Genomic DNA, 26,721 nt, shown 5'->3' on the forward strand with positions numbered 1-26,721 from the left:
ACATGTCAGAATAAAGCCAACTAAGATCGTACAGTAAAATTGGTACAGAACTTCACAGCAGGTTACCGGGATAACAGTAATAGGTATCACAGTATATTTTGTTATCTTTATAATAGTTGTTCTTTCAATCACGTATATCAAAATGAGATGCAATATAGAACACTATAGAACTTATCAGGACAGAATATTGAATAGAGCAGTACCATTAATCAGAAAAGAGCAAAACAGTAATAAAAATATTTGCTTTCAAAGAAATGGTAGAAGGAAGTCCCCCTTATTTGCTATGGTCAACCTCCCAGGAGACACTCAGATTTCTGGTTCCCATTTGCTAATGGGGCGGGGCGGGGGGGGGGGAGAAGGAGGATAGGGGAAGTGGGATATTTGACTCTAGGCCATGTAGCAGTAGGTTCACTATTGCTAAGCAGGGCGGCAGGATGGTCATTTATTTTCACAGCGTCCTCAGTTCCAACATGGCATGTATCTCAGGAGACACTGCTGGTTCTCCCCCTGGAAGGGGTGTAGTCTGCCACCCTGCCTCTGCTTACCAGGGAGGGGAGGTCCTGGCTTGGCTTCCCAGAGTCCTAAGTTCCAACATGACGTGGATCTCAGGAGACATTGTTGGTTCTCCCCCTGGAAGGGCTGCAGTGGGCCACCCTGCCTCCACTTACCAGGGAAGGGAGGTGCTGGCTTGGCTTCCCAGAGTCCTAAGCTCCAACATGGCATGGATCTCAGGAGACACTGCTGGTTCTTCCCCTGGAAGGGCTGCAGTGGGCCACCCTGCCTCTGCTTACCAGGGAGCTCCCCTGCATTCTTAGTTTGCTTATAATTTTAATCACAAATGGATACTAGATTTTGTCAAATACTTTTTTTGTATCTACTTACACCATCATGTAATTTTCCCTTACCATGTTGGTATGGATTACACTGACTGCTTTTCTAGTGTGGAGCCATGCTTGCATACCTGGAATAAATGCTACTTGGTCATAGGGTACAATTATTTTTGTGCATTGTTGGATTTGATTTGCTAATATTTTGTGAATATTTTACACATTCACAAAGAATGTTGGTCCATATTTTGCTTTTCATGCAGTGTTTCTGCTTGGGTTTGGTATTAGTGTAATGCTGGCCTCATAGGCTAACATAGAAAGGATTTCCTCCATTTCTGCTTTCTGAAAGGGCCTCAGAAGTTTAATAGCATTCATCAGTGAACCCATTAGGATTCACTGGATCTTTCTTTTTGGATTTTTTATTATTTATTCAATATCTTTAATAGATAAAGGCCAATCAGATTGTATCCTCCTACCCTTCTCCCTCTGTGGCAGGTTAGAAGCTTAGCAATTTTAAAATTTTTCAGAGAAGCAGTTTTTGGTCTTTTGATTTTTCTATTGATTTTGTCTTCAATTTCATTTGTAGCTGCTGTAGTTTTTACCACACCTTTTCTCTTACTTCAGATTTGCTTTTATCTAGCTTCCTAAAGTGAAAGATTATAGGTTACTAGTTTTAGATCTTTCTTTTCTAGAATATACACTTAATGTCATAAAATTTCCTCTAAGTGCTACTTCACTACATCCTATAAAATTTGGTAAATTGTACTTTCATTTAATTCAAAATGTTTTAAAATTTCTCTTGAGATTCTTCTTTAACTTATTTTAAGGTGTGTTGTTTAACCTCCAAGTATGTGAGATCTCTCCACTTGTTGCTGATTTCCAGTTTAATGCTAGGTGATCTGAAATTAGAAATCGACCCAACTGAAACTCCAGGGCAAAGAAATGTCACCCTTCTTAAAAATCCATAGATATGGGTCTAAGGATTTAGCTCAGTGACATAAGCACCTGCCTGGCAAGTGCAAGGTCAAGCGTTTGATCCAGTACCAAAAAAAAAAAAAAAAAAAAAAAAAAAAAAATCCGCAGACATCCATCGTCGGTTATTTCAAACCACTAATTTTCTTGAAGTGAGACTCCAACCTGATGGTGGGGGAGAGAGATAGAAAAAGTGGATTATTTCAGCGTTTTTAGACACTGGTGCAAAAGTTGCACTTTCACACTGCAAAAAAATGACGCACTAACATTGTACTATAGCAGGACAAAACTCGGGGAAAGATACCCAAGTTCCTGCCACCTTAGCTAGCCCATTTGGTTAAAACTGACAAACAAAACAAAAACCAACTTGACAGAAACTAGTGCTCACACCTCTTCCAGAAAAGGCCAGAAAACTGCAAGAATGAAAAAGATGACACATGGAGTCGTCTAAACCGTCTTGCTTAGACTGTGCAGGTGCATTTGGCCTGTGACTCAACTCCAGCCTCCTGCTAGCTAATGTTCCCTGGCCTTTTTTCGTCTTAATTCCTAGGCCTCCCACCTGGCTTCTGAAATTACAAACCGAGCAACAATTAAGCAAGCAGGCGCCTTTCAGGGCTCATAGAGCCCGCCTCCCCGTGCTCCCCTCAAGATCTTGCCAATTAGAGCCCAGGCAGGAGGCACAGACGCCGCCATTCCTCGCCCCGCCTAACTTCCCGGGTTTAGCTCCGCCCCTGTCACGTGATCCCAGTCCACGCCTCCTTCCTGTCCCCTCGGAGGCCTTATCCAGGCACCACCTCTCTAGGCACCGCCCTTCAGTAACGCTAGTCTATTGGCCGCGCCTCGCGCGGTCTCCTGGGTGACGGGAACGCGGTAGCCCTCTTAAAGGAGACCTAGTGCGCCTGCGCAGTTGTTAGGTCGCGCGACTGCTGGAGGCTTGAAATGAAGGTAAATAACTTACAAATTGCGAGGGGGTGGGAAGACGCGACCACTGGCCCTCCCCTCCACCCACTGAGCATCCCCTTGAGACAGTCTGCTCCTTATTCCCTTCCCTGGAGTGAGTGAGAAATGGGAAGAGAGCGGATGCCCGGGAATGAGAATGGCGGTGGCAACTTTGAAGGAATGAGGGAAAGGGGGAAAAAAATAGCAGAAAGAGAGCCCAATAGGAGGCCTCTCATTTTTGGGAACACAGACCGAGTGGATGCGGGTTGGGAAGAGAGAACCCCTCCGCGGCCGGAAATGAGCAGGCTGGATCTGAAGACACCCAAACTTTACAGGAAAAGGAACGGGTCAAAGTGAAGTTGACTCGATCCGGGGTCACGGCGCTCACTTGTTTATTGGGACTAAAACCCTGGCAGGCTAAAACCCTGGCAGGCCATACAACTGCGCAGCATCCTAAAAAAAAATAATAATAATATAATTTCGAATTGCATTCCCTGGGACTGGTCCAATTTACAGATTCTCTGGGCAGCAAGAGCATCTTATTTGTGGAGAAACCTGTACCTGTACGCGCAGCTCTCCTGCGATGAGTGTCACCTCTACACGCAGGGTTTCTGGGCTTGGGCTTCTTGTGAACCCCAGGGCCTGGCCACAGCTGCTTCAGCTTTCCGAGTTCCACGCAATATGCCCTGGCCTGCTCTGCAAGGAACGGGAAAGTTCAGTTTAAAAATTGCATTAGACGTCCTAATGCTTCTTTGTGGCTATCACCGTGAAAATTGGAATTGATAGACCGGTCATCCTAACTCCCATGTCTAAGGTTCTTCACCATTTATGAAATATTAGTAGTGAGGAAATTCAACTCTGGATTTACAGTTGAGAATTCTGCACGTAAAGCAGTTTTAGCGACTTGCTTTAAGCCCGACAGCTAATATCTGAGAAGCAATATTTAAATCTTGATTTTCTGGTTGTGAAGCTAGTATTTTTTCCTTTACATTACACCTAGAACATCTATAGCGGAGATGGCAAACCCATAGCATGCATGCTGCAGTGGGCTATTTGTAGCTGAAAGATTCGCTATCATTGCTCTCTAGCGTCCCGTGGAAGAAAAATAGTAGTAGGATTATACCCAGAGGCAGCTCTACAATGAAGATAATAGCGAAATTCAAGTCTAAGGACTCTTCACTTGTGTGAAAGGGCTCCCAAGCATGTACTCACAAAATTGCAAAAGTAGATGCTTTAATATACAGTACTCTTGAAAGAGCATCTCGAGCTCTACCAAACATGAATGCACCCGTGGACACAGGCTACACTTGCTTCCTCCGTGCATGCTCACTGATGTTTAATTCAGAGCATTGAGTTTTGTGTTGCCATTCAGACTCAAGTCTCCTATAGTAGAATCTAAACCTTATATACGTAACATATATGGGCCTCCCTGATTGTAATTTAATATTAAAATGTAATTTTGTTCCATAATATATGCTCTCTTACCCAATATATCCAAAATGTATTTCAACTTGTAATCAGTAGAAAAATTAAATTACCAATGGGCTACTGCATTCTTTTTTCAGTCTTTTAAATCTGATATATATTTTATATTTGCATCTAAATATGAAATATCCATTTTCAAGTCCTCAGTGATTTCATATGGTCTATGGCTTGCATATTGGATACTACAGTTCTATTGTATAAATGAAAAGAGATTTTTCAGTTTATACACTGACCACATGCATGAAATTAAACATTTCATGATGAATAAATATAACTAAACTAGTAGACAAAAGAAGAAAACAATTTGAAGAGCATATAGGCATCTTGTATGTCTAAAAAATCATGTAGGTTTTTTTTTTTTAAATTGGTACCAGGGATCGAACTGACGACTGCGCACTTGCAAGGCAGGCGCTTGTGCCGCTGAGCTAAATCCCCATCCCTCATGTAGTATTTTTAATAACAATTTTATTAAATTCAACTCCATAGTTTTGTAAATAACTAAATTCAAATTTAAATTCTTTTAGTCTTTAACATCTATAAAACACTGAGAAGATACATGTTTATAAAACTATCATTCAAAAGTATTCAAAAACAAAAAGGTTTATAATAGATGTTGTCTATCTTGAGGCCCATACTGTATCCACCACTTGTGTTTGGTTGGTTAGGTGATTTGGTGTGGTTTTTTTCCTATTGTTAACTGTTTTTGAATAAGCATAAATGACAGCCTTCACCTTCCTCAATCCTACCATTTTCATGATGATGTTCTGACATCTCTTCTCACCAACCCTTTATTGTACATAGTTTGAAAATATAAAAATTGTATTTATTTTTTAGCGTATTTTCACATTGATAGAGAAGACTTGGCTTGGCTCACCAATACAGTTTACCTGGCAAAAAGCATCAGGAAACTACCTTGCAGTAACAGGGTAAGAAACCAGTGAATGTTTTAACTAAGGGTTATATACCTCATGTAACCTTACCGTCTGTTCAGTAGACATTCCTGTGACAGGTGCATAATGGGAAAAGGAATACATTCATCTCATTAACATCACAGTTCATACTGGTACAACCTTCTCCTGGATAGGACATTTTTAGATACAAATTGTGAGACCTTCAAAGACTGCTAAAATCGCTTGGGTGGCAGCTCTGTATTTTAAATACACAGATAAATAAAACATTAAAGTCACATTTATATTCTAATTGCTTTCAGAGCTGATCATACTGTGAAAATCTTTGATCGCCATGGTCAAAAAAGAAGTGAAATTAACTTACCTGGGTAAGTACAGAGATAGATCAAAACTTTTTGAGCTTTGTTGCCTGAAAGGTAAAAAGTAAATGTACTATCTTAAAAAAGCAAAATAGAATTCTATAACTTACATAACCATTATCTTCTCTTTTATGTTTTCCATTTACAAAGCGCTTTATTTTCTTTATGCAATGAATAGTTGATGAAATGTGTAGATCTACAGCATATAAGTTAGAATTTATATCTGTAAACACATAGAGAAGGGATACAGCAATATTATAAAAGAGCCTAAATACGAATTTTCTTTTTTTCTTTTTCGCTTTTATCAGTACCAGGGATCGAACTCATGACTGCCTGCTTGCAAGGCAAGCGCTTATGCCGCTGAGCTAAATCCCCAGCCCCAAATACGAATTTTCATATTTGGAATGTCCAACTTTAGTATTTCCTTTGTAATAAATTGTGGGAAAATACTTACTTTATCCATACTACTTAAAGAACAAAGACCTAATTTTGCCTATTTTCAGGAAATACACTAGATTACACTAGGTATAGCTGATGTGTTGTGTTTTTTTTTGTTTTTTTGTTTGCTTGTTGGTTTTGGTACCAAGGATCAAATTCATGAATGCGCTTGCCAAGCAGGCACTTACGCCGCTGAGCTAAATCCCGGCCCTAGCTGATGTGTTATTGTTTCAGTGTAATCATTACCCATATTAGTTATTCTCTGGATAGTTTCAGTAGTTACCAAAATGTATAGAGTCCTTCATCTAAACAGCTTTATGCTGCTAGACTTTTTGAATTCAGATCTGCTTCCTGTAGTTTATTGACCATTTTTGCAAATCAGATTGTTTTACTGAAAGGTTTCAGCCTTTCTCACCTCCTGTTCTTCCCCACTCACCAAATACTATAATTTTGATATTTCTCTCTGTTTTCTGAATTGTTCTGATTTCTATATTCCAGGAAACAAAAAGTCAAAGTGGTTATACAGTCATTATGACTAAAATGAAACAAGGTACTCAGTAAAAAGCTCCGTTGAGTAAACTGTATGAGCTTGGTCTCTGTAACATCCATTTGGTTACCTAATGGCCATGTATCTTCTAAATTCATCATAGTTGAATTTGACCAAAAAGAATCTATGGATAAACACAATGCTGTTGCCTACAAAGTCTTTCATTGACAGGTGATTTTATCAACAATTTGAAAGACTCTCGTTTCCATACTCCAAAAACTTGAGAGAGTATTTCAGAAAACTAAAGTTCCAAAGCATATTTAAACAGTTTGAAAAATAAAGTAATTGAAGTAATTCCCAACTTACGTAAATCAAGCTGGGCATAGTGATGCACATCTGTAATCTGAGCACTCAGGAGACTAAGAGGATTGCTATGAGTTTGAGGCCAGCCTGAGCTACAAAGTGAGCTGAAGGCCAGCCTGAACTGCATAGTGAGACCCTGTCTCAAAAAGACCTAAAATAAGTAAGTAAATAGTAATATTTTGCTCTTTTTAAAAAGCAACTGTGTTGTCATGGATTGGGATAAAGATGGAGATATCCTAGCAGTGATTGCTGAGAAGTCTACTTGCATTTATCTGTGGGATGCCAACACAAATAAAACCAGCCAGTTAGACAATGGCATGCGGTAAGAATAACTTTTTAATTTTTTAAATATTCACTTAGAAAAATGCTTATTTGTAGGCTCAATGCTAACAGTACATATTACTTTCATTTTTAAGATGCATCAGTAATAAAATTCTTATAAAAGGCTCATTTCTTTAATTTTTGTTGTCTATCATATTCCCAGTCTCACCCAGTTAACTAAAGTTATTATAGTTCTGAAATAAAAATGGCCCTTGATAGGTGGGGAAATCTGGAGTTGGGATTGACCGCAGCGATGGCTGGAATGAGGAGTTCTGATGGTACCATTAAGATTCTTGATGTTCCAACTCTTACATTCTCTGTACTGACTTCGTTTTTAAGCCTTCCAACCCTGGCTGCCAGCTTACATGGTTCTTCTCAGCCAGTCACATCAGAGAAAAGAGCGAGGGCCCCTGTGAAGGTCTCTGAACGAAGTGGACAGGGCAGTGGGACTGACAGTCCCACCAGGGAAGGGGCCGGGCAGCTCGCAAGTGGGAAAAAAGTCCTGGGCGGGTAGAATCAATTCCAGATCTCTGCTAAAGTCGAAACTTTTTTACCACACGGAAAAAGACACACTTGTCATTGTTTACAACTGAAATGGCCATTTCAACCTTGCACAAATTGTTGAACTTGTAAGTCTTCATCTATTTGAAATTAGTATACTACTACTACTACTCATAATAATATTTGCTTCATGGCGTAGGTGGCCCACAGATGGGCAGGAAGAGGTCACACACTAGAAAACGCTAACTTTTCTTATTTTCTAAAGAACAAGAGATCCCAAAGGAACCAAGGTGCCCATGCAGAGCAGGACCAGGCATGGGCCTGGCGCCGTATTCCGTAAAGTCCAAAGTGGCCTTGACCCTGGGCTGCAGAAGGTGCTGTCTGCCGTGTGCCAAGTCTCACTAGGCCTCACTAGGCCTCACTAGGCCTCACTAGGCCTCACTAGGCCTCAGGACCCGTCTTTCACCTGTCCTTTCACACCGTTTTCAGAAAGGTTTCCATGCTGTACGCTTCCACTCGGGGCATGTTTATAAGCATCAGCACTGGCCCTTGGACCAAATTCTGCTTCAGGGAAGCACACTCTGAAGCAGAGGAAAATGCAAGCCCACCCTGGGTGTCTCTAACTGATGCACCTCCCAGCTCCCCTTCCCTGGAGTCCACGTCTCCGCTCCAGGTCGGCATTGCTGTGTGTTCACATGGACGTCATGGCCAGGCATGAGGTTAAGACCTGAGTACGTGGCAGGTGTTACTGTCATTGTCACTAAGATAAAGTTTAGGATGTTTTACTACTGATATTAATATTTAATGTCTAAAGACTGCATATATGAACATATACCTGCTGCTCATTGTGCTTTATTTAAAGATGAATCTATTATACTAAAGTAGTTAATAAACAAGACTTTGAAAGTCAGTTTTTCTTAACTATTTTTACTTTTTCCAGTTTACATGTCCTTAAGCACTTTAGATTCTAGTTAGGAATTTAATCTTAATTCTTCTTTTGAGCCCTTCAAACACCTTCCATCGCACACAAAGGTATTCAAATACAATTATAAAACTTACTATGTTACCACTTACCTAAAAATGCAGTGTTAACACAGTGGGCTGAATTCATTTCTTAATTTTTACTGACTGTGTTTTTATACGTTCTTAGAATTAGACCCCAATTCACTGTGATCCTGGCTGGATTTACATCAGTAGTCATTTAGTTAAGTAACTGGTTTGCAGCAGTGTACATCATCTGATTCATCAACTGATTCGTTCTTGGTTGGACATGGGACACAGTTGTCTCTTCCAAGGCAGTGTGAACTTAAGCATGAGTCACCTTGTCAGCCTCTTTTCAAATGACCTTCAGTTGTCATAATAGCAAGACACCTCTAAGCCCATGTCCTTCACTTAGGTGGCAATATTTTGTGGCCTGTGCATTTTTCCTAGAATGATGTATTCTAAGTCTTTCCTGACCATAGATACATGGGATTATTATATGTTGGCATAATGTTAATATTATTAGAAACTCATGTAGACTTCATATCTTACTGTAATTTTGAGGGTCTTCTAAAGGTCTTATCTCCTATGAGAGGAAAAGATAGAACCAGGTGTGGTGGTGCATGCCTGTAATCCCAGCTGAGGCAAGAGGGTTGCCACAAGTTTGAGGCCAGGCTGGGGTACATAGCAAGATCAAGGCCAGCATGAACTACATAGCAAGACCCTATCTTTAAAAAAAAAAAAAAGATGGAATTTCTTTTCCTACGAATATTTGGTTCCTTAAGCTTGGAACTCCCTATGTAACCCCCTTCCTGCGTGGTTGTTATCTGAACATCAGTGCCACTGAATAGACCAGTGTTGTACTGATTTTGTATATGGTCATTCATGGTGATCAGACCCTGTTCATGCCTTGCACGTTATCTTTCTTCTAGTACTATTTAGCTAACATATTTCTTTTTATTCTCGTTCTCTGAGATTCCAAGGCAAGCTTAGCTGTGTAAGAAGTTTATTGCAGAAGAACATATCTCAAGAACTGTCAGTCACAGTGCACATCTGACCTTTGTAAAAGAGGGCAGAGATAACCATGGATGAAAAACAGCTCGGCTTGTAGCAGCCCTTAGAAAGTCCGTCTGGGCTCGTTGGGGATCATGAGCCAAAGTTACCCAAAGATGACCCCTGTGTGTGCAGGAATGGGCCCCAGAGTGTACTGTCCTGCTCTGCTGCTGTCTGGGAGCAGCCCATAGGAGAGCACGGGCTATCCTGTGCTAGGGTGATTGGACCCAGGCAGCTGGGCTTTTAGATCACACACCATGGTTGGAGATATGAGAGACACTTACGTGGCTGCTACACCTGTTTAAATGGAAAAAGTGACCAGGTGTGGTGGTACACACCTGTGAGCCCAGCACTCAGGAGGCTGAGGCAGGAGGATCACCTGAGTTTGAAGCTAGCCTGGGCTGCATAGTGAACTATACAGAAAGACCCTGTCTCAAAAAACAACCCCAGTAAATAAGTAAATGAGTTAAAAGTGCATGTTTATTTTTCTAAAATACATAATAGAAGAAGCTAGTCATCGATTACTCCCTCACTGAAATTAATTTTTAACTAAATGGCCTATGACATCCACTTCCAACTTTTATATCCTTCATCTCTTCTAAATATCATCAAGGACTTATGACCTTTCACAAACTGGACTCTTACTAGTGAAGTGTGTATCTTTGGATGCTCAGCATCTCCTAAGTGCACCGCTAGAGAGCACGTCCATGTGTACTCCTGGCCTTCAGCCATACCCTGCAGCATTCTCAGGCGTATCCTTCCAGGCAGGGGTCTCAGTGGTGACTAGAGTGTGGCTGCATCAGAACCACTTGGTGGCTTCTCCACGCAGGACGTAGGTTGGGGAGGGACCTGACAGCCACCACAGGTGACTGCTGCCTCCAAGACTGAATCTTGAGGACCACTGTTCTAGACCCATTGTTACTTCTTTCCTCAGTATGTGGAAAGAGCTGCTCTGGGAGAATCCTATCAAAGCCCAAAGTGGGAGGCCTGGAATACAGATAAGAAAGGCAAAAGTGTTTTCTACCTACTTCTAAGCTACTCTTCATAGTGACAGAGCAGGCAAAGTCATATCCTTTTTGAAGTCACACATTCCCAATGATTTTTCCACTTTAATATAGTATGATATTTTTAAATGCTACTATTTTTAGAGCATGAATTTTCATCTATTAATATTTAATCACAGAATTAAATCATTTATAGACAAATTAGCATCATGTTATTCTATGGAATTTGAGGCCCCATCATAACTAGATTATACTTTTAGCCTTTAGATTAAAAGTATTCAGAGAACGCTTTATTAAAGGATTATTTAGAGGTTATGATTGTGAATTCTGCAGTAATTTATATCTTAATGTTACAGGGACCAAATGTCTTTCCTTCTTTGGTCAAAAGTTGGAAGTTTCCTGGCTGTTGGAACTGTTAAAGGAAATTTGCTTATTTATAACCATCAGACATCTCGAAAGATTCCTGTCATTGGTAGGTTACAACTGAAAATATTTACTACTAAATATTTGCAATGCTTTTTCCTAACTATGGGTTCTGCCATTGAGGGTTTCCCCAATTGCAAGGGAATTTTGTACTATGAGGGAGCTCCCTGGTTGGGTCTTACATCTAGCTAAACAAGAAGATCCTGCTTCTCTGCTTACCATGAATTTTCCAGGGTAAGGAGAACAGATTAAGGTCAGTCCTGTTTCTTTTAGCATTAAGACATCAGTGGCTTGGTTTCCATGTCTTCTTCTCACCTCGATTTTTACCTCTCCACATAGAACAGTTCAGCTGAACATCAATGCAGACTGGTCATGTATGTTAATTCTGGTTATTGATTGTAGTTAATTTAGTTATTTTACAATATGTGATCATTTAACTCACAGAGCAGGGGGACCAAAATATTTGGTGGCTGCTTGGATTCCTAATTCTGACCCCTCATTCTCTCTGAACACCAGCTGAATCTGGGGGTTGGCTGTGAGTTCTGTTTGCCTCAGGATGTGTGGCTGGGGATATTTGCCTCTGTTTCTTATTTAACCTTTTTCCAAGCTCTTTGATTCCTTCAACATCTGGTCACTTGGCATTTGCCCCCAAGTACCCTAGAGGAAGCAAGCAGTATTGATTTGTTTCCATCATTATAGCATCGTGTGGATGAACTAATTATGGATGTAGGTGCCAGAAAAAGTGTAACATACGATGAAGGAAGTAAACTCTGGAGGTACTATCACCCCTAAGAATACTTGAGATAGTACTTTCTATTAAGGCCAATTAAGCATTTCAAATTACTTTCACATATATGTATTCCTTGAATATTGATACTGATTTTAATATTAAATAGCAATGTCTCTGATCTGTTTGAAAGGTTAAGCTAAAAGTTTTTAATCACCTTTCACCATGTATATTGTCTATTTGACTTCAGTGGGCATTTTTTATTTGTACTTCATTTGCAGATCTATCCCATCAACTAATTTATAAACCCCAGAAATTCTGACATTTTAGGTATTAAAAAATCATTTGTCAGCATGATAAGTTTTGTATCAGGCATTTGTCATATACACTTTTGTGTTTAACATGAATAATATGTTAAGCTCACATTCTTATTTAATAACTATTTAAAATGGGCCTAAAAGATTCAGATTAACTGCATGGCTGGAGTCTTTTAGCTGAATGTGTATCTGCCTCCCTCACAGTTGGTTGCAGCTCACAGCTCTGCCTTTTTTCCTCTAATACTTTCCTATAACCAAGTCCTCCCACTCTTGATAGCTGCTGCTGGTTGCATGATTTCTCAGCTCTTTATAGAAACTAAATGTTTCTTACATTATTTCACCTTGCACTGATTTGTTTCCTTGAACTAGATAGTTCTGGTTCTAGCTTTGCATCTGACGTGTATGAATTTGAGTGATGGAAGTTTAATTAAGTGCTCCAGTAACCCAGCTCCCATTTCAGCTACTGTAGTAGCTGACCTATGAGTGGAAAGTAATTAATGCCTGTGGAGTGACCGGAGCACTGGAGGTAGGCAGTGTTGACTGTTAGTGATGTTAAGGCTGACCCCAGCTCTGAGCCCTGGAAGCCAGAGGACCTCAGGGTATAAGGAAGAAGGAAGAATATTTTCTTTTCTTCACCCAAGAAAAGAATTTAGCCAGCACAGTAGTGTGCAGCTGTAATCCTAGCTGAGGCTGAAGGCTGAGGCAGGAGGATCAAGAATTTGAGGACAGTCTAGGTATTTTAGCAAGACCCTGTCTCAAAAGGGAAGGAAAGGAGAAAGGAGGATGAAAAAAGGGAAAGAAGGGAGAAGAGCAAGCTGGGGACGTAGCCCCTTGGCATCTCTGCCTAGCACGCATGGGCCCTCGTTTCAGTCTTTAGTACCAGGAAGAAAAAAAGAAGAGAATGTTCTGGCATCTTCCAGAACATTCCTGTCCTCTCCACAGTCTCTTTCCTCCTAGTCCCACTGCATCACACAAGGCCTCTGATCCATAATCTCCAAAAGGAAGAGTTCTGCTTCCCCAGTCCCTTCTGAGCGTCCCCTTCACTTTTGTGTGTTATCTCCCTGCTAAAAGCCTTATGGACATGACACACACTCTTCAGAGAGATGTCTAAGGAATGCTTCAGATTTAGCGTCTCCAAGACCTCTTGACCATAGTTTCCCTCTCGTCACTGATGACATTCCGTTTCAGATAGCGAGGCCACACTTCAGCGTCACCTTGAGTCTTCCTGCCTCCTACTTTTCTATCTAATTTGTCAGAAAAGCTCATAAACTCTACTTCCGGACGTCTGCAGATTCCGGCCTGTGCTGTCACCTCTGCTCCCATCGTGGCGTGGGCCTTGGGGATTCCCACCTGAACCCCTGCGGCCTCCTCCTATGGGTCTTGCCTCTGCAGAAGCCAGCTGGCCCTTTTCCTGTATGCATACTCCATCCCCGGGTGCAGCCAACCTAGATCAAAACTATTCAGGGAAACAGCTGCAGCTGTCCTGAACATGCCCAGTCTCTTTAGTCTTGTATTATTCCCCAAACAATAGGATAGAATAACAGTTCATCAGATTAGATATTGGAAGTAGTAAAGGATGATTTAAAGTATATCAGAGACGCTGTCATTTTATATAAAGAACTTACGCACCGTGGATTTTGGTATCAGAGAGGGACCTAAAACCAGTCCCTCACGGTGCCAAGTAAGCCCTCTGCTGAGAGCTCGTCAGTGGCCTGCCACCCAAAAGCAAAGCCCAGCCCTTATCAGCCAAACCCACCGGGATCAGCCTCTGCTGCCTCTCTGACCTCTGCTGCTCACTTCCTGTGCTCCAGCTACGCTTTGCTCCTTTCTGAGCTTCTCACACTCAGACAACTCCTACATCAGGAACCGCACGTCGCCAGTTATTAACACCTGCGTTCCGCATAGGTGCCACACTGTAGAGTGTTCCAAGAATAAAGCAGACATAGTCTCTGCTCTCCACAGCCGCTTCCATGGCTCACATTTACACGGCACTTCCTGTGTTCTGGGCCTCTTGTAAATGCTTTAATTCATTTGCTCTTCAGGGGCGTTTGTCCAACTATAATGTCTCCAATTTATAGATGAGACTAAGGAAAGGTTTAGTAACTTATCTAGGGTTTTGTTGTAAGTAACAGAGCCACGATTCAAGTCTCGGCAACCTGGCTCCTAAATCTGTATGCGTAACCACTCTTCTCATTCATAAAATTAACATTAAGACTCAAAGATAAATCTGTTCCAGATCTTCACAAATGCCCACACTGTCAAGCATGTGATTTCCTGTAAAAATGTGGCTTTTAAACTGGCTGAAATGCTCAAGGAAATTTTTTCCTGATATTAGTGGTTATCTAATATTAATCACCAGCTAAGAAACTCACTTCTTAGGGTGCATTCATATTTGCATCTCTGTAATATCATAAATTATTATGTCATTTAGAGATGTTAAAACTGTGAATGTTAATTCTGCCTATCTCAAAGCCTTGTCAGACCATGCAGCTGAATATAAAGGTAACTTCACTGCTTTGTAACTTATTTCTCTTAAGACATTATCATTAGAAGTTTGGTTGTATGTTAAGGAAACAGAACTAGTCAGGAAACAGGATACTTTTTATGTTAGGTCCTGTGCTTATATTCAGACAAAAAGTTGGAAGTAAGTATTAACCTTCTATATCATTGTCTTGACTTGCAACTTAGTCATAAGCTGCGTAAGTTTGCATAAATGCTGCTTTGATGAGATTCTAAATTCTTTGTTTAATTCCATGGATGTCACCTAAACTCTGAGGTTGTCATCACAGGTTAGTTAGTTGTTTGCTTTCTTGCTGGCTTGTTTACGGAACTCCATGTGTCTGTACAAAAAAATCATCTCTTTTTCAGGAAAACACACTAAAAGAATTACATGTGGATGTTGGAATACAGAAAATCTGCTTGCTTTGGGTGGTGAAGATAGAGTGATTACAGTTAGTAATCAGGAAGGTGACACAATAAGACAGGTAATAGAGGAACCTCTGTGGTCTGGTACATTGGAATGTTTCCCCCAAATAAGCAGTTTGTCAATCAAACTAACCTGTAAAAGTCTGTGTGTGAGATGCGAATGTAATCATATTGTTAAGGTTAAAAACCTTTCTTGTTATGTAAAATTAGATGTTTTTCTTTAATATGAATGTGTTACGCAAATATCCTCTTCTCTGTTTTCCTTTGTGTAGTATTAGCACGGATTATCAGCTCTATGATGAGAAATGGACAGTATATTTGTGAAATGACTCTTGTTTTACATTTGAATATTCACAATATAAATGTTAACAGCTGACAGCTGCTGGACTGGGTTCGCTGAAGTCCATACCTTTGCCTGAGAGGTCGAATTGCTTTTCTATTGCTCCTGTTAATCAGCATATAAATGGTTGACAGGCCACTGGGCTACGTGTGTGTCACAGGACTGCACAGGGTCTCACAGGACTGCTCTCCAGGCATATGGTCACACCTAACTGCTCCAGGAAAAAAGAACTTCAGTCTACCTGGGTGGACCTGTGCGCTGCTAGAACCTGTTTTACCAAAAAGTCCCAAACACCTAGCAGCCTCTGTCATTCCGCACAAGTAGAATAGCATGAGCAAAGAGGGAAGTTATTACGGTCCATCCCAGCTGAAAGTGTGAGTTTTGAGACAGAAAGTAAGGCAGAGAAGAGAGTTGGTTCTGTATCTGGAAAGGTATGAAAGTTCAGCAGAACTTAGTCCCTAGAATGACCAAAGTGGTTCTTAAAACAGGTTAATGTAGCATTATAAAAAAAAAACTGTTTAGTATGGCATAATTCTAGAAGCCTTATAATTTGGATACCCTTCAGAAATACAGTGATAGCTATACAATACAGTGCCACCATGTGCCACCATATCAGACATCACCGATAGATGATTGGATTTTTCATCACTAAGTCAAGACATGGCCTTAGAACATTTTTTCCGCATAGCAGCCTGGAAATTCACTACCATTTAGCTGTTATTTATGTGTAAGGTTACTGATTCCCTTTTCTAATCCTTAAGAATTCTCCTCCTCAAATGAGACATATGATTAGGTATGGTAGCCCCATAATATAATTCCAGCATTCTGGACAGCTGAGGCAGGAGGTTACAAGGTCAAGCCCACTTGGGCAATTTAGGGCTTTAGCGAGGCCCTGTCTCAAAATCAACAAAGTCTGTTTGTGAAAATAGTTTGCAGCCTTGGAAGAGGATTGGGATTCACTTGTGTCAAACACCACAAGGACGTTTTCAACCTAGATCCTTCTCTTACAATTTTTCACCTGAAGAGCTCCCAGACCACTCAGAGCATAAATTTGAACCTCTGGCCATCAGGAGAATTAGAAAGGCAGGTCTTTAATTAGATTCTTGAAATGAACTCTGACGTTTTCTGACCCTGAGTTCAAGCCAAGACAGGCTACTGTGTTTGTCTCCCTCAGCCGGCTGCCCTGGAGAGCAGCCACTGAGGCTCTGCACCCCCAGTGCTGCCTCTGGCTTGGTCTTTGCTGATGGTCCCAGTAATAGTCCCTTCCTTTTTTCAAGCTTATCTTTCCTTTTCATAAGATGTGAGGTTTTTTGGTTTTTGTTTTTGTTTTGGTTTGGTTTGGTTTTTGGTGGTACTAGGGATTGAACTCACGACCTCACACTTGCCAGGCAGGCGCTTATGCTGCTGAGCTAAATCCCCAGCCCCTAAGATGTGAGTTCGAGTTCTGTTTCATCCAGAATGTGGATATTTGTTACTGGCAGCAAGCTTTTTGTGTTCTTAGTCCAGAACTGAAAATGCAAGCAAATCACCTGTTTGCTCAGTATCGCAGATGACTGGGGAGAGGGCTGGTGGGTGCTGACCCTCAGATTCCTTGGGCCTCAGGCTGAGCATACGCTCTAGGGCAGAGCTGCATCCCAGCTCCCTGGAGTGAATGTGAATACTGGGGTGGTTTGCAGCGATGTGATTTTTACCCCCCACAGATACAAGTGAGAGCAGAGCCAAGTGACATGCAGTTTTCCACAATGAAGACTGATGATCAAACTTCCGCTGCAGAAAACACAGTAAGAACTCTAAGTCAAATCCTTGCCTAATCATTATGGTAATTTTGTGGAATATACTATTTTCTTTTCTCAGATGGGTCACATTTGGTTGAATAAATCACATTTGTTGCTTAAACCATAGTAAGGTGCAGTCTTTGGGGCCTAAAAATTGTTTTTGCTGCTACAGACTCACTGTTATCACAGCGAGTGTGGACAGCTTCTGGGCACAGTTGGTGTTGCTGTGTTTACTCTTGCACAGAAACCAGGAAGCTGAACAGAACCATTAACACATAGCTGTAATTCCAGCTACTGGGGAGGCTAAGGCAAGAGGATCACCAATTCAAGACCATCCTGGGCAATTTAGTGAGATCCTCTCAAAATAAAAGGGGCAAGGCCTTTTCCACTGAGTTCGATGCCTAGAGTCCCCTCCCCCAAGAAATATATTCTCTGCGATTTTTTAAATTGTCACTCTATCTGATGTGGAGAACAGCTATGTGAGAGTTGTAATTTTTGTTTATTTAATGCTTACATTTTTCCTGTCATATTTTACCTCTCCAAAATCCAGATGGTTTTCATAATTGACAAGAATATATGGAATGAAATAATATTTATTTCCTAAAACGATATTTTAAGTGACTCACTGTTAGATGCAAGGATATATAGCCAAGTGTCTCTTCTATTAAGCTCAGAATATGAATACACGCTTCTCTCCCCACCGCAATGACACCCGCCACTGCCACTGAGAACTGCTGTGAAGTATCAGCTTCTGTAAATAGCAGCAGGGTACTGGCTCAGCCACACTGACCTACAGGTGATGGAAATGCTCATATAAAAATCCTGCTGGGTTATCCCAGGTGGCTCAAAATCAGAATGGCCTTCTGGAGGGAGGATGATCCTCTGAACACAAATTTAGCCTCAGTGAAATTGGGACATAGTTACATTCCTGCATAGCACAGCACAGTCAGCTAACAAGTGTAGCACATTTATAAGGCTGATCCACAAAGGTCTTTGTTGTTGTTGGGTTTTGTTTGTTTCTTTTTAGGTACTAGGGATTGAACTGAGGGCCTTGCGTGTGCCAGGCAAGTGCTCTACCAATGAGCTACATCCCCAGCCCTTTAAAGGTATCCTAACATATTTTGAAGGGTATTGAAGATATAGAGGTACAAAGATTCTTACCAGAATATACAAGTAAAAGCATTCTGGGATTAATCACATTATCATACTAACTACAGCAGTTAGCACATCTAACTTTGGCTTGTTTTCATAAATTGGGTTCAGCTGTTTGGATTTGCTTATCAGTCTTTTCATGAAGTACTGAGAAATTCACTTCACAATTTCCTAATCTTCTCTGGCAGATAAGTGTGGTGATTGGCAAGAAAGCATTGTTTCTTTTCAATCTGAATGAACCAGATAATCCAAAGGATATGGAATTTCAGCAGCGTTATGGCAACATTGTCTGCTATAGTTGGTATGTACAAAAAACTCATTACGGAAAGATGGGCACGTTTTCTCTTACTAATTATATTTATCTATAACATTCAATTTGATATATTGCATTTTCTGAGTTACAGCCTGTCTCAATACATGAAAATACCTAGCATATTATCTGACACATAGTAGGTCCTTGATAAACTATATCCTATAATTTCTTAGTTTTAAGATAATGCAGATTTGTCATATTGCCAGTGACAGCTAATCCCCCCTCTCTCTCTTTTTTTTTTTTTTTTTTTTTTTTTTTTATCAGTACCGAGGATTGAACTCACGACCACGCGCTTGCAAGGCAGGCACTTACGCTGCTGAGCTAAATCCCCAGCCCCCAACCCCTTCTCTTTAACCACATTGTTGTTTTTGTTGCAATAGGTACGGAGATGGTTACATCATGATTGGTTTTTCACGTGGAGTTTTTGTGGTCATTTCTACTCACAAGCAAGAAATTGGTCTTGAGATATTTCAGGCTCATGGGCATAAAGATAATCTAACCAGTATTGCAATATCACAGACTCTTAATAAAGCTGCTTCGTGTGGAGATAACTGGTAAGTTATATTCACATATTTCTAGGCCAAGTTGATGTAGGAAATATTCAAGAGAATCAGCACCGCTTGGCTAATAGGAATCTGACTTTCTACTTTCAGGTACTCTTAGAACATGTTTTACCCTTTACCCATGCCCTGTGGAGAATGCCAGAAAAGCATCTTAGAACCTGCAGTTCCAGGTAGCAAGGAATAAGCACAGGGCCCCGTCCCTGCCACTGCGTGTCGCTATCAAACGCAGGCAGAATGTGTGCAGCACGACTCTGCAAAGGCTGTAGTCGCAGGCTAACTGCAGAAACGCAGGCTTCCCAGCTCTGCTGAGCCGGTGATGAGCTCATATTTCTCCCTCAGCCAGGATGCGTAGCAGCCACCAAAGCTCTGCTGTAAGGCAGGTCTATTCTCGTTCAGAGAGTCAGGATAAAGAAAGAACTCTGAGCACCCAGAGACAACTGAGGACTCTCCCTGTTTCCTTTCTCTTTTTTTATTCCTTGCTCTCCCGCCCTAGCTGCCGAGCAGCCTCAGTGGCAGCCACAGCAGTGGCACTAGGACTCACGGTGTCCTGAGCCCTGGGGGAAGGTAGAAGTCCTTGCTGCTGTCGGGAGCTGTGCAAGGAAGAGGTGGCACAAGTCACGCTGCTTATGACTCTGTCCCCTGGCCGCTTGGCCACAGGGCTGGTGGAGCTGTAGGAACAAGGTAGAACAGGGTAGGCAGAGTTTTGGAGCTTCTGGAGAATGGAGCCCTACAGAATCAGAAAGCCCTAACTGATCTCCAAGAGGAGAGAACACTGGAAAGGGACCTGGTCAAGATGCATCTGAACTCCTGGATTCACCCCTCAGCTCATAGATCTTATCCTCAGCAGGATTTTAGCCCGCTCCCATATGGGCCAAAGAGGGACACATCTGAATACAGCAACAGAGGCTTGGAAAGGGGAACTGACACCGAAGTCAGAACCGACAGAGGGCTGCAGAAACTTGAGGTCTCAAGGTCACTGGGTGGATTGCCTGTGCCAGCAAAATATTAACCTTCTCCACAGGAATGAAATTAGACACGGACTCTCAAAGCTACCATTCAGGATGTCCACTATATAACCCAAGATTACTCCACAGATGAAGAATCAGGAAAAGTACAGCTTGGGAAAGGCAATCAAAAGACACTGATGCCAAGATGATACAGATAACAGTGCTCCTGAAATGCTCTGAGACTAAGGCTGATACTCCTGAAACAAATGAAAGGATAGAAAGTCCCAGAAAAGAAACAGAGGCTAAATAAAACTGTGTAGGAATTTTAGAATTCAAAATTACTATTAAAAAAAAGGAAATTGCAGTAAATATGGTAGACTTAATAGTTAATGGAACTTGAATATGGATTAGTGGAAAATATTTCATCTGAATGCAAAGGGAAAGGAAGAATGAACAGTGTCAGAGGCCTGGGAGCTGATGCCAAAAGGTCTAAAAGTTGTGTTACTGAGTCCCCAAATAATGGCTGGAAACTCTGCGATAGTAAGAAACTTAAATCTACATATGACAGAAGCCCAGCAAATCCCCTAAAAGAATAAATTCCAAAATATCTAGGCTTAGATGTATCATAAACTGGAAAACTAAAGCCAAAGAAGAAGAGCTTTTGAAAGTAGCCAGAGAACATTTTGAATGACAGTGAATTTCTCATCATAAGGAGAGCCAGAAGAGTCAAAACATTTTTAAAAGTTCTAACATAAAATCACCTGAACTGAAATTCAAATCTTAGAATTTAAAACAACAACAAAAAAGCTGAGCATAGTGGTGCATACCTGTAATTCTGGTATTCCAGGAGGCTGAGGCAGGAGGATTACAAGTTTAATCCTAGTTTAGGCAATTCAAGATTCTGTCTCAAAAAAATTTTTTTAGACACTTCCGGGAGAACATGGCAGATAGATAGCAGCAGCTTTGGAGGCTCTCTGAGAAACTGCACTTAAAATCCAGGAATGGTGCCAGGCGAGAAGTCCTAAGCAAGAGGAGAATATACTTTGCTGACCTAGGAATGAACTAAACTAAGAAAAACCAACTGGAAACGCAATCTCGGTGATATAACAGGAACAGATAAGGTCTCAGTGTGGAAGCTGGAGCCCGTGCCACTGGAAGCTGTGATTTGAATTTCCTGCAGCCGTTGCTGCTTCCCAATCGGCACAGAAAGAAGAGAGGTGTGAAAGCTCTGAGAATGGGAAGCGGTGAATGGAGTTGAGAGCAGAATTGGCTGGGAGCCGTGCATCAACCTGCAGTGAGTGAGCGGATCAGGAACCCCTCCACAGAGTAGGAGGCTTCAGCAAAGGACATACTGAGACTGGGCAGACTTGCTGGAACAGGATGCTGCAGTGACTTCAGTCACATATTCCCCTCTCAAGCGGGATTGGTGGGGAGTGCCTGGCTTGGGTGACGCCGCTGACTAAGACCCAGTAAGCTAGCCCAAACCAGGTCCCAGCGCCTGGAGGTGCACCCCAGCAGTGAAGCCTTTGGTAGGCTGACCTGGAGGGGTGGGCCCAGCATAGGCTGCCCAGGTCTGTGTCTCCCTAGTACACTGCAGTGGGTGGGAACACCTAGCCAGCACAATTCAAACAAACTGTAACCGACAAAGAAGGAAACTGGGCCTCCTATATATGCTTGTATAAAGGAACAAAAAAATATGAGAAGAGGGAGCAACAAGAAAGGGTTCTCGGCTCCCAATCCCGAGAAACATGCAATATCAGACATGGCACCAATAGACATAAAGCGCTATCTCCAGAGCCTCATAGACGAGTTCAGGAATGAAGTTATTAACAACCTGAAGCAAGATATGAGTAGAATAGTTAGAGAAATGCTAAGCACCGCCCAAGAAAAAACAGATGGTGGAATGGAAGAACAGAAAAAAAGGGGAGAATTGTTTAATGGAGAAAATAGAGAAAACATAGAATACGTGAAGCAGGTTCAAAGACATTACCAGGAAACTAAAAACTCTATCGAAAACTGGCATAATAGCTTGAAAGAAACTAAGGATAGATTATCTGAACTGGAGGGCAGATTTGTAATATGGGAGCATGAAATGAAAAACTTCTTAAAAATAACCAAAAAAACAAATAGCAACAATACAAAGGCTAGAAGATGATAAGAGGATCTATAACTTAAGAATTAACATAAAAGAAGAAGTAGGGACACAAACAAGTGGATTACAAAAGCTATTCAGAGAAATAATCCAAGAGAATTTCCCTAATTTAGCAAATGGTTAAAGATACTCAGATGTATGAGGCATACAGGACCCCAGCCACCTACAACCCAAACAGAGCTACACCCAGGCATATAATAATCAAAATTCCAGAAATCCAATATAAGGATAGAATATTAAAAGCCGTCAGAGACAAGAAACAGATCACTTACAAGAGAACACCCATCAGAATTACAGCAGACTTCTCGGCACAAACCATCAAATCACGAAGAGCGTGGGGGGAAATAATTCAAGCTTTGAAAGATAATAACCTCCAGCCAAGACTGATATATCCTGCACAACTGTCCCTAGAAATTGTTGGAAAACAAGGTGCTTCCAGGATAAAGAGGAACTAGGGGAATTTGCAACCACCAATTCAACTCTACAGAGAATACTGCAGGATATTCTAAAAAAGGAAAATACCAAAATTCCAGAAATAGTGGCAGAGAGGCCACAATGAATGGAGCAGAAAGCGAAATGAAGAAGACAAACTGACAACAAACAACAGAAAAAGAGCTCAATAGAAATGAGGCAGAGAAGATCGGATGGTAGGAACAGCTAATTTGGAGAAGGCAAGACATCATAATAGCTACTTCTGATTTGGTATCATCTTGTTTTGAAGTCCCATCAAACTTGTATTCTTCTGTCTCCATCGGTCTTAAAAGATCGTATCTTATTGGATTTTATTATATATGATAATATAAGCAAAAACTTTTATAGACAAGATTATACAGAAACCATTGTTCATTTTCTGTTATTGGTTCTAAATACCTTGTAATAATGTCATTCTCTTGAATGGTTTTATAGTGTCTTGATATGTTTGGTGCTACAGTATATGAAGTTATGCTCAAAGATTTCAAGGAAAGAGACACTATGGTAACTATTTTTATGTCAGGGTATCTTGTGGTGAAACACTATTTTGCTTAAATGGTTATGTTTTGACCTGCACTGTTCTGCTGTTATGCCCTCTTTTATCTCAATCCCCCCTTTTTTTAAAATTATTTACTTTTTAATTTTTCTTTTTAATTAAGGGAAAAATAAATAAAAAATAGCAGGATACATTATAGTAACCTATTTCCTATTAACTTGATTTGAAACCCTGTATTGCCCTCACCATCTTATTTTGACTGATTTTCCTCTATTCTGCTTTGCTTGATAGTACCAAGTTCGAAAGTATAGGCAACAACTGTGAAGACAATAAGATTCATTATGACGCCCATTCTGGTTGACTGTTATCTTCTTATAAAGTCCTGTAATATCTCCAATGCTTTGGTTTTATTCTTTACTGTTTTGTTCAATTTTATTATAACTTTTATTATTCAATTTTATTATAACTGGCAATTCTTCTTAAAATAGCAAGAGGCATTATGGTACCCATTGTTGATCACCTTGTATTTTGTTTTTACATTATCTATTATGTCCATCCTTTTGATTTGACTGACTGTGTTCTGATATGTCGCATTTGGTTTTACTCTCTTCAAAAAAAGTAATAAGAATTGTGGGAGTAATAAAACCCAAAATGTGTAATTGTCATTGTACAAAAGAAAAGAAAAGAAAGTGCTCTAAAAGTTATAACTGCATATATGTTTAAGTGTATAAGATAGATATCCATATTACTGAGTTTTTTTGGATGATTGAACAAAACTGTTTGCACTCTCACTGTTTGAAAGTCCATTTTATATGCTTTAATTTTGTAACTTGAACAACTATTTGTAAGATGATAATATGTAATCTATTAACTAGAGGTTTCTTACTATTTATTTTTTAAGTTTTGTATTACTTGTACTCTTTTTCTGTTTTTTTTTTTTTCTTTTTCTCCTTAAATACAAAAAAGAAAAGAAAAAAGAAAAAAAATATTTTAAAGGATTGGGGGATATATCTTAGTACAGAGTCTCTGGATTCAATTTCCACTACTGTAAAGCAAAAAAAAAAAAAAAAAAAAAAAAGAAGACAGGGCTGGGGATTTAGCTCAGTGGGCATAAATGCCTACCTGGTAAATATGAGATTATAAGTTTGATCCCTGGTACCAAAATAAACAATTTCTTGCCAAGCAAGAGACCCTACTCTAAAAGAATTGCTGAAGGAATTCTTCAGGTAGAAGAGAAGTAAGCATTGGAAGAAATTTGGGACGTTAAAAATGAAGAAAAACCCAGGTGTGTGGCACATCCCTATAATTCCAGCAGTCAGGAAGCTGAGGCAGGAGGATCACTGCAAGTTCAAGGCCAGCCTATACCACATAGTGAGACTCTGTCCCAACACAGAAAAACCAGCAACAGACTGGGGATAGAGTGTAGTGCTTACCTAGCATGAACAAGCCCTGGGTGCAGTTCAAGGACTGAACAGGAAAACAGCATGCCAGATATCTGGGTGAATATAATGGACACTCTCTTGTGAGCTCTTTAACACATATGTGACTATCAGAAGCAAAGATAGAGTATTGTCCGATGGTGTTCAATGCCTGAATGTGCAATTAGCAAGATTACTACTAAAGAGAATAAACAGCTTTTATGTAATAAAGTTTCTAGATTCCACTCAAGCTAGTAAAACATTGATTCTAAGAAGACTTAAAAATTTTAAATGTATGTTCTATAGCAACCACTAAAAACTATACAAAAATATGTATGAAAACAACAGATAAGTGAAATACCAAAAGAGTTGTAATAGTCTATTTTTATTTTTACTTACTTATTTTTTGGTACTGGGGATTGAATTTATGACCTTGTGCTTGCCAGGCAGGTGCTTATGCCACTGAGCTAAATCCCCAGCCCCTCCAATAAGCTAAACAAAGAAAAGCAAGGGAAAACAGAAAGAAAGGAAGTAGGAACAACAGAAAATAATAGAATGGTTGATCTAAATTTAAACACATCAGTAATTACATTAAATATAAATGATGTTAATTCAACAAAAACTATTAAAATGAATTTTTTTAAATAAGCCCATGACATGCTGCCTATAGGAAACTCACTTGAAATCTAATGCTGTAACTAAGCCAAAGGGTGAAAAAATTAGACCATCCAAATGCCAAACACAAGGAAGGAGGTTCATGTATTTATAAAGGGCACATCAGGGGTCTTTTTACAAATGGACCTATGTCCTCTCTGGTTGTGGATCTCATGAATCTTGGTGTGAGGAGAATTCCTAAGAACTGAGCACCTTTGCTCATGCCCGCATATACCCTGTATTTGGGCAAGGCCGGGGACATCTGAGAATGATCTGTGTATGTTGATACGGGGAATGAAACTTCCGACCTACTATGTCCAGTACGAGTTCATGTTCTCTAAAATCAAAGAATTTTAGGAACAACGGAGGTTAAGAACAGAATATATTCATCAAGAGAAAGAAAGTTTCTGTCTCAGAGGACAGAAGGGGTCCCAAGCAGGTTGCAAAGACTGTCTTTTCCAGCAACTTTTATAGGGTAAAATCATGGGGCGAGATAGGTTTAAGGTAGGGAAAACTGGGAACTCTCAAGGGAGATGGGCGTAAGGTGAAACAGAACTATGGTTAGCCAATAAGATTAATAGTTAAGGTAAAATTGGTTAAATTGGGGACAACTGGAGAAGCCAGTTTCAGAGAATTCTAGAGGCATTCTTAGAGAACAGTGCCTCTTCCCTAGGGGGTTAGGATGGTGACTCCTGACTTCCTCAAGGTGATAAACTTACGGTAATTAATACTGCTCAGCAAGATGCTTTCCTATTTAGGCTTCATCCTAACGTTGTAGATCAGAGAGGGCAAGGCCCAATACCCCTGTATCCACACACAGTAAAACAAAGCCTGGCCAGGTGTGTGTGACACACCTGTAATCCCAGCACTGGGGAGGCTGAAGCAGGAGGTTCCTAGCCAGCCTGGGCTATGTAGTGAGTTCAAGACCAACCTCGAACTACCCAGCAAAATCATGTCTAAAACAAATAAAGAACCAGGCTGGGTATTTAGCTCAGCGGCATAAGCGCCTGCCTTGCAAGCAGGCAGTCGTGAGTTCAATCCCTGGTACCGATAAAAAGGAAAAAGACAAAAAGAAAAAAAATAAAATAAAACAAATAAAGAACCACTTAAAAGATGAAATTAAATTAAATACATAGAAATTTTTAATATTTTCTTACTTTCTCCCAGTAGATCATCCTATATGTTCTGCTTGGGAGGCCACTGACCTATTCTATGGTTTAAAATTGTTTTGTGAAGTAAAACAATTTTGCATAAAGCTCAGATATGTTTAAAATATACGTTTGCTTTTATTTTTCAGCATTAAAATCCATGATTTGTCGGAATTAAGGGACATGTATGCTATCGTCAATCTGGATGATGAAAATAAAGGTAACTAAGGGGCTGGGGATTCGGCTCAGCAGTGTAAGTGCC

General features: G+C 40.5%; 1 protein-coding gene and 1 long non-coding RNA gene across 3 annotated transcripts in view; one reads left to right on the forward strand and one right to left on the reverse strand.

The window, feature by feature from the left end:
• Positions 1 to 1,073: 1,073 nt before the first annotated feature.
• Positions 1,074 to 2,492, reverse strand: LOC134474050 (uncharacterized). Its single transcript, XR_010044625.1, has 2 exons — positions 2,190 to 2,492; positions 1,074 to 1,964 (listed from the first exon to the last, which is right to left on the reverse strand). It is a non-coding gene; the product is annotated as an uncharacterized LOC134474050 (long non-coding RNA).
• An 89-nt stretch (positions 2,493 to 2,581) lies between these two features.
• Positions 2,582 to 26,721, forward strand: part of Wdr19 (WD repeat domain 19) — a 70,275-nt gene continuing 46,135 nt past the window's right edge. For both annotated transcript variants that reach the window (XM_063240478.1, XM_003471541.5), the window contains exons 1-10: positions 2,582 to 2,744; positions 5,058 to 5,149; positions 5,434 to 5,499; positions 6,975 to 7,100; positions 10,995 to 11,110; positions 14,974 to 15,089; positions 17,071 to 17,151; positions 18,486 to 18,598; positions 18,991 to 19,164; positions 26,609 to 26,679. In XM_063240478.1, the coding sequence (XP_063096548.1) occupies positions 2,739 to 2,744; positions 5,058 to 5,149; positions 5,434 to 5,499; positions 6,975 to 7,100; positions 10,995 to 11,110; positions 14,974 to 15,089; positions 17,071 to 17,151; positions 18,486 to 18,598; positions 18,991 to 19,164; positions 26,609 to 26,679 (961 nt within the window). In that variant the 5' untranslated portion in view covers positions 2,582 to 2,738. The remainder of the gene's footprint in view (positions 2,745 to 5,057; positions 5,150 to 5,433; positions 5,500 to 6,974; positions 7,101 to 10,994; positions 11,111 to 14,973; positions 15,090 to 17,070; positions 17,152 to 18,485; positions 18,599 to 18,990; positions 19,165 to 26,608; positions 26,680 to 26,721) is intronic.

This window comes from Cavia porcellus, unplaced genomic scaffold, assembly GCF_034190915.1.
Source record: "Cavia porcellus strain 051 isolate PalLab524CR breed Dunkin Hartley unplaced genomic scaffold, mCavPor4.1 scaffold_30, whole genome shotgun sequence".
NCBI lineage: Eukaryota > Metazoa > Chordata > Mammalia > Rodentia > Caviidae > Cavia > Cavia porcellus.